This window comes from Calidris pugnax, unplaced genomic scaffold (assembly GCF_001431845.1).
Source record: "Calidris pugnax isolate Ruff unplaced genomic scaffold, ASM143184v1 scaffold188, whole genome shotgun sequence".
NCBI classification, from domain to species: domain Eukaryota; kingdom Metazoa; phylum Chordata; class Aves; order Charadriiformes; family Scolopacidae; genus Calidris; species Calidris pugnax.
Window position 1 is genome coordinate 7,145,152 of NW_015091257.1, and position 14,930 is coordinate 7,160,081.

Consider the following 14,930-nt stretch of genomic DNA (forward strand, 5'->3'; position numbering starts at 1 on the left):
AGTTAACAAACACAGAGAATTTATGTGAATCCACAGCCCAAATTTTTTCATTTAAAGCAAATGATGTCCTTTGTGTTGTACTTTTCCTTGTCATGGTAGCTAAGCCCTAAAGAACAGCCTTGAATTAATACTCCTTTATGGTATGGCTGATCTTTTGTATATACAGAAAAGCCCTTCATTTATCAAGCAGATAAACAGTTGGGTCTTTATTCCTAAAAGAAAGTTAAACGAAATTGATAGTAATAATTTCATACTTCAGAGTGAATTTTAAAGATACACTAATCAGTGATTTGGGGTATATTTACGACTGGATTCATATCTCTTCCTCTAATAACTCCTCACCCCAGGGATGGTTCAGACTACTTAAAGTAAGAACTTATGTTCTTTAGAGAAACAGTGGGAACAGAGACTAAAATCCTCTAAAAACCAAAGGGCATTCAGGAGGCTGACCTTAGATATATACACCTTTTACAAATAATTCAGTGAATCTGCAGGTGGAATAGAAGCACCTCTTTCAACCATATAGTACAACATACAAGGGAAAGCGGAGTCCCTGAATATTCAATCAGGATTAAAAAAAAAAAAGCTGTGTTCTACTTTGGATAGGATACGCATATATTGAACAGTGGAAAAGGGAAGTTGAGGAAGAAACAGATGAGCTAAATACCTAGAAGTAGGGGACCTCCTTTTGAAAGCCTTCTAAAACTCTTCACTCTTCTCAGGTTTGTCAGGAAATACTCTAAGATGCCGAATATGTGATTGGCAATGAGACACCACATATATAATATTTTATATATGTAATTTGAGCACATTTAGAGGCAAGTTATGACTGCTCATATTCCTATGGTCAACTTTTACCTTACTTATGTGTATGCACTACCCTAAATATCAAAATTGTCCGCTGAGTGCAAGGAAACTATGTTCAGGCTCCAGTGTACATCTCTCTATTTGTCAGAGTTTAAGGCTTCTCGTAGAATCTGCCTTCTGTTCATAAAGAGATACATACTTTATGTGTCGTATTTTATGTTTTGTATTTGAGCAGCTGAAATAAAGGTTTTTTGGTGAGATCTTTTTACTTGTTGTGACTATAAGAGTAACACTGCTATTAAACAGATCATATAAAGCAATGAGGGGATCTAGCATCTAGTGGATGTATTTTTTTTATACTCAGCATTTTCAGCAAAGTACATGAAAGCATTTCATCTGTGAGGGCTCAACTAAGCCCTCAGAAAATGAAAGTAACAATTATATAACATTTGCCCCCTCTCGCTATGAAGTCTCAGGCCATGATTTGTTGTATTTAATCCTTCCTCAGGGTTGAATCTTTCACTCTGAAGTCAATGGGAGGTTTCCTCTTCCCTTTCAATGGGAACATGATTAGCTTCAACATAAAGGAAACAAGCTCCATGCTTTATGTGCTTAGGTCTAAAGTGGATGCTTTTGTTAATGATAAAACCCTAAATTTTTGTAATGTTTGAAGATGTCTAAATAATAATGTATTCATAATCTAATATCTATCTTACATTTTTGCTTTTGTTTGTTACTTATCCTTTGCATTAAAATTAACTACAGAATTTGGTATAGCAAATGATACTATAATTTTAAAAAATCATACATTGCACAGAAATAGGAAAGTGATACTCAGAAATTAACAGTAATTTTGGAGTATTCTGCACAGTATTTTTGCATTATAAGAAATAGAGCAATTCAGCAATGAAAGTGGTGCAGTAGAGGGCAACCAGTGTGAATCAGAGACCAGAGATTTTTATTACAGTATTTTATATATGGATAGAGTAGCTACAATTGAGCTGAAATCCCAGGAAAAGAGGAGATAATGTCCTCCCTGCAGCATGCACGATTGTAAGGGGAACAGAGCAGACAAATGTTTCAAAGTTACTTGAACTGATGTCAGATAGAAGAAAACAGGAAAAGAGTCATGGAATAACACTTCAGATTGACCAAGCATGAGAGGAATAAGAAACACAGTGCTCCAAAACCAGACCAACAAACTAAGTTTGTTATCTTCTCAATTAATTTGAAAATATTTTTCTGAATTTGGTCAATATATAAAGTAAAATAAACTGTCAGTGTGACATCAATGAAAAGGAAGAGTGAGAATAGAGGAAGATTTCATGGCTTCTATTTTGGTGCATCCTAAATAGCTTTGCTCTGCCAAGGCAAGAAAAAAGTATTTCCTTGTAAAACTTTTTTGGGGTGCTTCACTCTGAACTTTAGCATTTCCTTTCAGGGAATCCAATACAACTCTGAAAGAAGTCAATGAAAATGATTGTCATTGATTTCAGTGGGAATGTGGTCAGAGTCGAATGAATGTATCTCAGAGGCTAGCTGATTACAGGAAAAACCAATAAAACAACATCAACAGCTTCTTTTTGTGTGTGTGTCCTGAAATAAACCACATCCTGTGAGAAAAAAATAATTAAGTAAATAAAAATAGCAAAGACAAAGCACAATTCAAGTGCATCAATGTACAGCATGTGCACTGGGGAAACAGTGGAAGTGAAAGGAAGGATATATGTAAGTTTTTTCATGAATTTCAAACAGGTGAATTTACAAAATGTAGGAAAAAAGCACATGCATGTTTTTAAATTCCATTTTCTTAACCTAAGAAAGAACAGGGAGGGGAAAGTATGTGGTTTCAAATAATATTTAGGTTACTCACTTCACACACATTTAGGAATAACCTTTGCACCTATGTCACAGGGGAACTGTAGTCATCTATATGCTAATTCAGATTTTAAAAAGAAAAACAATGAAAGTAATTTCTAAAGAAGAAAATAAAGAAGCACACTGAAGCGTGCTTCTGCAAATAAGGGACTAAAAATCATGTTGAAATAACAGCAATAACAATAACAATAATAATAATTATTATAATAAAAATTAAAAAGTTTATGTTCATGCATCAGGGTCGAGCTTTGAAAAAACAAAAAATACCTTCATCTTCACCACGATCATTACTGGTTATATCATCTGCGCTTTTCTTTGTGTTGGCTCCTGGGATCATAGTGAGGAGGAGAATAAAGGGAAAAAAGAGAATTCAAAAACAGCAGATTCTCAAAAATAAAAAAACCCACTAGTACAAAAAAAAGAAAAATGTAACAAAAATGTCAAAATCTGTTACATTTGAAATTGAAAAACAAAAAAAAAAATGCAAACTGCACATAAACATAAAATGTCAAGAAGAACAAATTGAAAATATTTGAAAAAAATGTATCATATTCTGTGATAATGCAGTTACTTTAGCTAAAAGTGATTTCTGCAAAAACAAAATTAATGTGCTATTAAAAAAGAATAATATAAACCAAAAATTGTATTAAAAATTTACCAAATTATGTTTTCTACATAAGAAATGCAATTTATTTCATTCTGTTCTGTATCCTTGAAGAAATAATTCCTTCAGTCACTGTCTTCAATGGCTTTACATTTTATTCATCCTCATTAGAATTTATTAAGAATTAGCTACAACTTGAATTTTAGATGGAACCAATACAAATAAAATTATTATTGTCTCACAAAATTGGAATGGACCAAGATAAACCATAAAGACCTCCTTAAAATTTAATCTTGTTTCCCATATGACCAAAAAGTTATTTAAAACAACAGACTGTAAACAAAGGTGAAACAGAGATGAGTCAATCCCAGACATGAAATTTGTCCAAAAGAGCCTTGGTTCATGTTATACCTCATTTCATGGTCTTTAGAAAAACCTGGAAATTAATTTAAAACGGTTACTTACCACGATAATGAACTTGCACTTATTTATTAGAAGATACAGTAAAGAATACATTTTAATTTGTATTTAATATGCTTTTTCAAATACTTTTAAGGTGTATACATGCACACACACACATACACACACGTCCATACATGCCATATCAATTTCTTTCAGATATGTTAGATATCGGCTCTAAATCTCAGTCACCATCCAAGTTTTGATCTTTTTTTCATACTTTTCCAAATTAGTTTTAGCCCAATGAAGGTTGAATCCTTTCTCAAGTGCTACTGAAATAAAATTAATTTTGTATTTAGATAACCAAGTACTCCACCTGTAAAGTGCCCTTAAACTATTTTTGATTAATGTAAAAAATTAATGAGAAATAATTATTCATGAACAATAAATCCACTTAGACACAAGTTTGAAAGCATAAGACAGAAGAATTTTTGGTCTTAGTTCCCTCCATGAGGTAGCCATCTAACTATTCGACAAAAACATGTGATCATCACATGCCAAATATAAAATGAACTACCACATATCATTTCTATGAATTTAAAAATAACAAAATCAATTTGACCACATATAGAGAGAGCCACATAAACACTGTATGTTTAATTATTTAGACTGTAATCTATATTTAAAGTAATTTGAGTGAAAGAAGTAGATGTGTCCCAAAACATTTTAGTTCAGTTACTATTCCCCCCAAATCATCTATCTCTATGTATATATAAGGACCACATTGCAAGGATTTTCTCTCTAATGTTCTTCCTGCAGTGACTCCAGTTCAGTGCACTTAAGAAAGAACAACACAAGTGTAATGCAAATTCAGAAAATGTCACCACAACATGCTACTAGATGTGATGAGACACAAATATCACATAACACAGGTAGTGACTTAAGGTTATCTGCAATATTTGAAACATTCTTTATTTCTTTTGCTTCATTCTTCACAGCTTGAAGAAACAATGGAGTAGTCAATTTTCAGAACAACTTCATATAATTCTAAAATGTATTTAATTACAATTAAATGCAGTCGGAATGCTGTTTCTCCTATGTGTTGTGGAATAGTATTTCATTAGTCTGTTAGTAACTGAAATATATTTTATAACTAAGTTCTTGGGTTTGAGGGGTTTTTTTATTCATTTTGAGATCTGATAAAATGGATTACATCGATAAGTTCTCAGACTGGGTTTCTGTGTTCCTACCACATTGGATTTGTTCCATAATGTGGATACTAGCCATAGAATCATTACATCATTGAATCACTGAATCATTTATGTTGGAAAAAACCTTTAAGATCCTTGAGTCCAACGATTAACCTAACACTGCTAAGTCCACCACTAAACCACATCCCTAAGCACCACATCTACATGACTTTTAAATACCTCTAGGAATTGTGACTCAACCACTTCCCTGGGCAGCCTGTTCCAATGCTTGATAACCCTTTCAGTGCAGAAATGTTTCTGAATATCCAATCTAAACCTCCCATGGCAAAGCTTGAGATCATTTCCTCTCATTCTAACACTTGCTACTTGGGAGAAGAGGCCAACCCCCACCTTGCTACAGTCTCCTTTCAGGTAGTTGTAGAGAATGATAAGGTCTCCCTTCAAACTCCTTTTCTCTAGGCTAAACAACCATAGTTCCCTCAGCCCCTCCTTGCAAGACTTGCTCTCTAGATCTTTTGCCATCTTCATTGCCCTTCTCTAGACATGCTCCAGCACCTAGAGTACCAATCTCTTTCCTGTAGCGAGGGGCCCAAATCTGAACACAGTACTCAAGATACAGCCTCACCAGTGCCAAGTACATGGAGACAATCACTTCCCTCATCCTCCTGGCAACATTATCTTTGATACAAGCCATGTGGATTATAAATTTGGTATGGAACTGATTGAGGAGAACAGAATTGTTATTGATGGAATTATTACAGTAGCACTAAAAATTTTCAGAAGCATTTTTAAGAAAAATTATATTGATCTTTTGAAAATGTAAGCTTCCAGAAACATATTATCTCATATACAGTGGAAAAATTGGAATCTTCCAACCATGTTGTGTGTTTTCTGTTAAAAATGTCAATTCATTTTTGCCTGAAACTTCTATAAGAAGATGGTATTCCCTGTCATAAGAAAATGAAAGACTTTCTCTTCCTCTAAGGTAAACTTAAGGTTGCACCTCAAGTCATTAATCTAGGAGACAGAATGGGAATGTGACTTGGAATCTCCCATGGCTCAGGAGAATTCCCTGCCTGCAGCAACTGCTTGTCCTGTAAACCAGTGCTTCCCTCTGCTTTGGGGCTTCTTTTAGGGGTTGAGGCGTTTTTTCTTCCCCATATATATAAAAATCAATGCAGTACCAATTTTAGCCTTGGATTCCCATGCACCAAGCACACATTATTACTGCATTATAGGATTGGCCCTTCTGCAGTCTAAAAAGTGTTTACTCATTCATCCCACATGAAGCATAGATGGTAAATCTTAACAGCAATCCTGGAACTGGCAGTAGAGTGGAGGGCAGGGCAGATAGTAGTGGTGATCTAGTACATTAAAAACTGAATTCCAGGAGTATCTGTATTGACCAGTCTAGGGTTTAACTGGAGTTCTTGGTTTGCAAGGTTCATGTTTCACTTTTCATGCTGATGAAAAATACCAAAGAAAAATATTTCAAAATGCTAATAGGATGGGAAATTATTTTCCAAATGGTCAAGTCCAGGAACCATTTAATTACATATATTAAATATGTTATAGATATCATAGCTCTGCTGAAGATTACATTTGTATAGAAGTTCATGTTTTTAAAAGTTATAAGAGGCCTTACTGTTAATGACAACTAGAAAAAGATGTGACTTCATAAGATATATATTAAATACCAGATGACCTCTTTTCATTTGTGCTAAAATTCCATTCATTGATCAGTGAAAAATGCCTGGTGTAATTCCTTACTGAACTGTGTCACTGTGTCAAACTTCTTTTGAAAGGATATTTTGCTTTCCAGAAAATCCTTCTTTTATTATTTTTTTTTTTCTGGATATAGTGTGATAGTAAAGATACAGAGTAACATAGGCATATATGAGCCAGTTCCAAACTAGTGCCAGTCTATGTAGCCATAATAAAACAGGGATCCATGTGGGCTTTTTTTCCTCCCTAAGAAGCTCTAAGTAAACTTTAATTTAGTAAGCATCTCTCTTTAAAAGTTTTTCATGCTGAAACATTAACCCATGTGCTTTCAAAAAATACTTGATTTCATTTAGCTATGGATGTAAAGTCACCTTGTATTCCCATATTCAGTCTTGATCCCATGCAGACATCTGTCACAAATGAAGAAGTCACCCCACTGTAAGCACACCCTCTGGGTCACATTTCCTTTTATAATAAATAAAAATCTCATTCAGAAACAGATTTTCTGGGGTTGCAAGTCTTCCCAGATGTATTCGCAATTTATCCTACATCTTCCTCCATTCAGATAATATGTATCATCTATATATAATGTAGTCGGGTCTCCTGCTTGCAATTCACCAGTGCTTGCATTTTAGGTATCCATTCTGAAACCTCTAATGGCAGCAAAAAATTATCGACTACTGCTTAAGCTGCTGCCATTTCTTTGCATTTTATATGTAATTGCTCCATCTGTAACACAGTATACCTTTTGACTCCATTTAATTTTGGGAAAGCGTTCAGTTTTCAGAAATCACACAGCACATTATTACTCGTATGACCTCCCAGTTTCACATAGAGCATGTTCAACCTTCTGGAAACTTCCAGCTCAAACCAGATTAATACAGGATTTAATAGTAATTTTCTCAATGATATGTCTTATTTATACAGCCATTTCAACAGACGTCTAAAGCTCTTGGCTTCCCATCCCATGAGAACTATTATAATTTTACAATCAGCTCGAGTTGACAGTTCATTACAGTCTTGAGGGAGAAATAGGAAGGCAGAACTGTACTTCCCTTTCTGCATTTCTCCCAAGACTGCTGGCTTAGCTTTACTTTGAGCCTCACTTAGTACACAAACCTTAAGCCATTTCATGTCCAAAAAAGAGGAGTCTATCAGTGGGGTAGTTTGGCTGCCAATAACACCGTCCCTGGCTCATGGCTATGGCCAAGATTATTTAGCTACCTTTATAGCCATACAAAAAAGTTCTCATTTGGCAGCTGAAGATCAAAAGAGACATTTGGCTTTTCAAACAGAGGAAAATAATTATTAAGAACTGCAGCTTGTCAAATTGTCTTAGAAGTTGACTGTGGATCACCTACATTAGCAAAGATCAGAAAGACAACGCATTTATCTATATACCTTTATGTCAATTTCAATTGGAGAAAGAGAAATATATGACTATTTTCTTGATTTAAATAACTATTATTTCTTAATTATTTGCTGAATACTAGCTGAATATGTGTGTGCAATTGCATGGGGGTGCATACATATGTGCAAATATATAGGTATATTCATGTATACATAGGTGTACATGAAAATGATCTGTGTAGTTAATTGTCTTCCAGAAAGAACACAGGTTTATTCTATGGCATTCTCTTCCCATAATGGTGGTAAAATGTAATTATAGTCTGTCAACAGTGTGCATAACTCCAACACACAGCCATATTCAATGATTTCAAAGCAGTCCTTAGTCGTAAATTAGATGCCTTCCATCACTTTCCTAAATAATATAACAACTTAGATTCCTACTGTTCTAGGTAGTTTTTGATGTGGAAGCCAATGAAAGCTCAGAATTTTACATAAATTTGCCTGAATTAAAATTGTTTGGGTTTGGTTTAATTCCTATATTATCACTGAATAGAAGAAGACACACGATTACAGTGGCCGTTATTCTGATATCATTAACAACAGCAATAACAAAACCATTTGGGTTGCAACTGCTAGCTCTGTATCTCAGCAACATTTAACTAAGGAACACGCAATATAATTGAATTTGTGTTCTTAATTACTCCAGCTGCCACACACAAAACAAAAATGTCCCAAATTCCAGACCACAGCAAAAGTGTAGGTGCTGCTACATAGACAGAAAACGTTTCTTTTCAAGAAAAGATAATTAAATGACAATTTTGAGTCATATTCAAAATTGGATAGGCTGTAGGAAAATGCAGCAAAAAATCCCTACAGAGTTTTGTGTTCCATGTATTAGCAAGGATTGAAACAAAAGGAAAATGCTATTTCACAGACTTCTTTCAAATAGCTTTAGAGAACCAGTAAAAATCTACATAGACACAGTGAAAAAGAAAAATTCTAAGGCTGAAAATGGATTGCATAAAAATATTAATTTCTAATATTACTTTAGCTCTTTATTCTACATTGCCTATAGTTTTCAATTACATAATTACACATACCTTTGTTTTCAGAAAAATTGTTTGTATCTTTCTATGCATTAACTCGTCCCTCTACAGAGAATGAAAGTGTTTCACATGCTTTAAATGAGGCTAGATCTTCCTACAAGGGAATATATTAATTGTCACACAGAGTGACTGTGCTATCCCATATAGTTCCACAGAAGTATACAAATACAAGCACTTTTCAAAATTTAGAAGTTGTAGAAATAATTATTCATTACCATTTAATAAGAATTATTAGTTCTGTGATTGATATAGGAATTCCTTTTTTTACAAGTTCATTCCACACCAGTATGTTGATATGAATTTATCTCAGTGAAGAAATTATAATATTCACACAGATTCCAGGGTAGGAAAAGTCTTCAAACTATCTGTATAGATGGTATGTAACCCTGATCACAGGTTAGGCCCAAAAAGAGCTTACAAAGAATAGCAACAAAGTCAGCACTTAAGAGTTACATTGTTACATGAAGTTTGGGACTATCTACATTCTGATTATACTATTATGTATTCGGCAGCTAAATGCTATTGACTCTTATTCCAAGTAGGATGCAAAAGATCCTTAACTCATCTAACTTTGGGCACATTGGGTATCTTTTCTTTCAAAGCTTCCTATATATTTAGTTTTAGGAAAGTGAGCTATTAATTTTAAGAAGGTTGTTAAATATATGTCTATGATGAAGATAAACATTGGCATTTACACTGGACACTTGTCATAATTACTAAAAGAAACACACCTGAAAGCTATTTTTTATTCTGAATGTATTTGCATTTAATTAGGTTGCATTTATTCATCCTGGAAAAAATTATAAATCTAATTAATTTTATCTTTCATCCTGTGTTAATCTATTTTGGTACATTTTCTACCAAAAAAAATTGCTTTGAATAAAATTTACTGAGAATAATATCTTTCTAAATTAATAAGTTAAGGTTCAAGAGATTGCCTTTATTGATAATTATTAATAGAGAAATCACTATTATATTATGAGATTAATAATAATCTAAAAATGAGTTAGCTACATAAATTCACTAATATTTTTATAAGGATTTTTTTTGTTACACAAGTTACACCACATCTAGAACTTAGATTTTTCTAAATACAGTACATTGCTTTGACATAGCCAAAAGAAAGAAGGCATTGTGCAGCATATCCTTTCAGTGACCTCTAACAGATAAGGGGAGTGTTTCTTGCACTTCCAGTGTAGCTCTGGAGTCTGCCCTATTTGACGGAGAACTGGACTGAGCCTGCAGTGCTTACTGATTGAATAATAAAGGCTCATTAAAAAGCATAAATTTACCATACAGTTATTTAAATTAATTCAGACAGAAGCACATATTTTTCTGTACGAGCACCAGGAAGAACACTGTCAGTATGAAAGTGTGGCAGTGACCTCAAATAGCTTAAATTTCTCTGCTAAACTGGCACACTTGATAAGGTGTGAATGCAAAAATGCTAACATGTCTGAGTGCACAATACTGCTATGTAAAAGCATGGAATTTTCTTTCAACGATCTCACCTCCCTTATCAGCTAAGCCATTTTGAAATTTGGAAAATATACCTACAATCTACTTTCTTGATTTAAAACATCCTAAATATAGCAATCAGTTCAATGCACTGGAATGTTTAAAAATACTCTCTTTCTTTTGTGTTGCATATGCAGTAAAGTGCTGGTAAAGCTCTTAGGTGCTTAGTTTTAAGCATATGAGAAGTCATGTTATCTTCAAATAAAATACCAGTATGCATAAGCTTCAGCACTGTGATGGAACTGGCTTCAGTCCTGTCTGAGGACCAAGAACATGATCAAGTCTACAGTAAACACTACAGTAAAGATCCAAGAACATGAGAACCCCAGTAGGATATATAAACTCCACTGCAATTCTTTCCAGAGATGTGTGTAATATACTGCACTGGCTAGTCAGTGGGTGTAAGATATGAGTAGAGAACATTTAGCTGCAGAGGAACATAAGGCTGCTAGCATGAGGATTATACTACAATTAAGTTTCCAAGAATGTATAGAACTTTTAAATTAGAAGGCACAAATAAACATTTGTTATTAATCAAAATTCCCAAGGCAAAATCTATCTATACTCTAGGTCATCTGTATAACTAGTCTTTGAAGAAAGTCAGTAATGTTGACATAACGCTACCTATAACTAAAAGGTGAGTAGTTTCAAATAAACTTGAGAGTACTTATGTCCCATTTAAAATGAATGTGAATTAATGTTTTAAAAAAAAGGGAATTAAGAGCCAGTTGAAATAACTAAAGGTAACTGTTACACCCTCTCTAAAGACAGCTGAATGACATAAGAACATACTTTACATTTAACAACTGCTGGTGAAGTTGTTTGTGCAGACTTTCCCTTTGAGCATTTTTTGGCACCACTGTAAAGCTGTGAGCTGAATAATCAACTCTTAAGAATGCCTCTAATTATTTGATGCAGCTATTCTAATTCTTCATTTTGAACACAAGCTCAATTTGCTGTTGCCTTTGGAGAATTCAGGAAGTAATTGTGTTTGCTATTTCAGTGGATCCTGTAAGAATGTAATTTTATTCCATTGCAATAGATAATTTAATAGTTCAGCAACATATTCACTTCTAATTTTGATGTTTACTGGATCTCTAACATCTTAGTTTTTATTTGGGAATCATGGAAGCATGAGTTACAGGTAAGTAGGAGGTCTGTATAAGATATCTAAAGGAGATACAAGCAAACCTTCACTCAGGGTTTGTTTTTTTTAGTGTGTTTGTTTGTTTGTGTGTTTGTTTGTTTGTTTTTAAGCACATAATTGTTTTCTATTTTTTCTCTACTAGATCTCAATTACATCTTCATCTACATGCAACATTGTATTAATTCCTACTGGAATTAAAAACATCAAACCAGATAAACAATCAGACTACCAAACAATGAAAATGTTAATAAAAGGACTTAAAAATTAAAAATTAAAAGAAGACATGGGATAGAATATATTCTAGCTATTTCAGAGAAAACCAGATCTAAGGTGGATATGATGAAGAGTTTTATAATCTGAATTATGAATATTTAATTATTCTAACACTTCCAAAAGTAGTATGTGCAAGAAAAGATTGGACAGCAGATGGCTAGGAAATAAGATGGAAGCTGGAAACTTCATTTAAGCGTTTAATTCATTATTACTCAGTACTGAAAACTTATATGACTTTGCTAAACCAAATTTAGCATCCTTGTTCCAAAGATCTTATGCTGTGATAAGATACCAAGGAAAATACTGACTTGGTAAGATTTTTGGATAGTTTCACAGAAAAATATTAGGTAAGAGGGAGAGGAAAGTACGGGCCAAATTTGTACCACTCCATATTATTTACATTCTGACTGCTTCAAAGCATAAGTTCTGAGCATATTACAAAGCTGTGAGATTTCATCTACAAATGTTAAAGTGGAACAAGGATCGTTTTGATTCCTACATGCTATATAATTATTAATTATATTAAACTAGAATCAAAATTGCTGGTCAGAATCATGATCTAAACTTCCAATGTTCAACACCACAGCACTGATCTCACTAGTATCTGATACATCTAATATACATTACTTGATAATATCAGTTAGCTGGTTTTAATGCATAATATGATTGTGGGTTATATATTTGATCTGACGGAATAATCTTTTCTCTATTGACTAAAATTAATGAGAATTCATGTCTCGTTTTTGGTTTTCCCTTTTGCAATGTTACAAGCATAATTTCAGCTTAATATTTTCAATGTTGGGGTTCATGCTTTAATCAAAATTTAGAAAGGAACCACAGTAGTTTGTAAATTATCATTATGTGACAGAAGTAGAAAATTAGATGGAAATAATTAGAAGTCCTGTATGATATAGTTACTGCATGGTATGTGTCACTTGGTATCATACAAGATTATATAGTGACATAATATCAATATAATATGATATGATTTTACTATTCCACCTCAAGAAAGACAAGTTGAATTTTGCATTTAAAAGGAATCATATATGAACTACATAGAATCATATGTGAAATGATACATCTTATGTATGCAATTACTTCTGAGAAATCAAATTCCAGTCTTCTTTGGCTAAGTCTAAACAGCCCCTGTGAAAAGGAACAAGCCAAATTTTTGGTTTTTTGGTTTATTTAAACAATATTGTTGTATGTGTGCTGATGTTTTCTGTTGTAATATGTACTTCAGTTCCTACAGGGGAAAAAAAAAAGAAAAAAGTACTGCATTTGTATTCAGCTGTAAAAGAGATCTGAATGTTTCCTTGCCTTAATCAGTGCAATTTACAATTTAAAACACCTAACACCTATTTGAGGAAATTAACTATGATTGGCAGTTTTGCTCAGGAAAATAAGCCACGGAGCTTAAGTGTGTTGAAGGTCACTGACAAAGTGAGTTAGTGAGGTTGTCTGAAGGTAGAACTGGCACAGCATCAGTACAAATTATACCTGCCTGTATGTTGTCGTTACTCTGTCAGTCATATCACTACTGAAATACACTTACAAGAATAAAATGGCAATACTGGCACCACAGTCAACTTTCCTACCACTAACAGCAACAGGAAGAAGGTATCAGACTTAAAAACACAGCAAAAATGATTGCTGTGATCAAATCTCTTAGGGTATTATTTCAGTTTTCTCCTCCCATCAACAAAACCTCAAAGCCTCCTGACAAAGATTACGTGGTGTAGCAGAATGAACTTTCTCTGTGCCCTTGAACTCTCCCAGTCCACATAACATGCAATTTCTGCCGTTTTTCACCCGAGGCAAAATTTTAAAGGAAAGAAAGCACTAGATGAAAGGTGAACTCTATAGTAGTTGTTGCTCTGTTGGAAAACTGCCAAAAGGCAAACTTCATTAGTTTCACTGTGTGTGTATGTGGTTGTACATATGTGTCTGTGTGACACTTGCCATGATCTCACACTCTTTTTATCCTTCCATGCCTGGATCTTTTAGCAACATGGGAAAATGCCGAGAATGTCCAATGCATTGTGTTTGGCTTTTCAGGTACCACAGTGGGTAATTTCATACTTCTTACCAGCAAACACTGAAAAATTTGCCATAGGAAGAGGATAAAGGAAAAGAAAGAAAATCAAATGAGGCAAATCAAGCCTGACTAATCCAGCAGCCTTCTACAATGGAGTACCTGCATCGTTAGAGGAGGGAAAAGCTATGGATGTCATCTACCTAGACTTCTGTAAGGTCTCTGATATGATTATCTACAACATTCTTGCTGCTAAATTGGAAAGATATGTATTTGACTGATGGATTCTTCGATGGATAAGGAATTGGCTGCATGGCTGCTATTCAAAGGGTTACACTCAATGGCTCACATTGGTGTCCAAGTGTTACTGGTGTCAAGTTACCAGTGTCCAAGTGGAAACCAGTAACCAGTGGTGTCCCTCAGGAGTCCATACTGGGACCAATGTTATTTAATATCTTAATCAACAATATAACAGAATTGTGTGCACTCTCAGAAAGTTTGCAGATGGTACCAACCTGAGTGGTGCAGTTGATTCATTAGAGAAAAGGGATGCCAGCAGAAGGATCTTGACAGGCTTGAAAAGTGAGCCCATATGAACCTCTTAAAGTTCAATATGGCCAAGTGCAAGGTCCTCCATCTGGGCTGGGGAAACCCTGGTATCAGTACAGGCTGGGTGATGAAGAGATTGAGAGCAGCCCTGCAAAGAAGGACTTGGGGGTACTGGTGTATGAAAAAAATTGGACCTGAGATGGCAATGTGCACTTGTAGCCCAGAAAGCTGATCGTACCCTTGGCTGCATAAAAAGAAGCATAGCCAGCTTTACTGAGGGGGGTGGTTTTATTTTGCATGTTTTCCAAGATCTATGACATGTTAGTTT

General features: G+C 34.2%; 1 protein-coding gene across 3 annotated transcripts in view; it reads right to left on the reverse strand.

The window, feature by feature from the left end:
• The window catches only part of NLGN4X (neuroligin 4, X-linked), a 203,645-nt gene that overhangs the window by 92,606 nt on the left and 96,109 nt on the right, over window positions 1-14,930 (reverse strand). For 2 of the 3 annotated variants that reach the window (XM_014960239.1, XM_014960240.1), the window contains exon 4: window positions 2,953-3,012. The exons of the other annotated variant lie outside the window; for it this stretch is intronic. In XM_014960239.1, coding sequence (XP_014815725.1) covers window positions 2,953-3,012 — 60 coding nt within the window. The remainder of the gene's footprint in view (window positions 1-2,952; window positions 3,013-14,930) is intronic. 3 annotated transcript variants of the gene reach the window in all.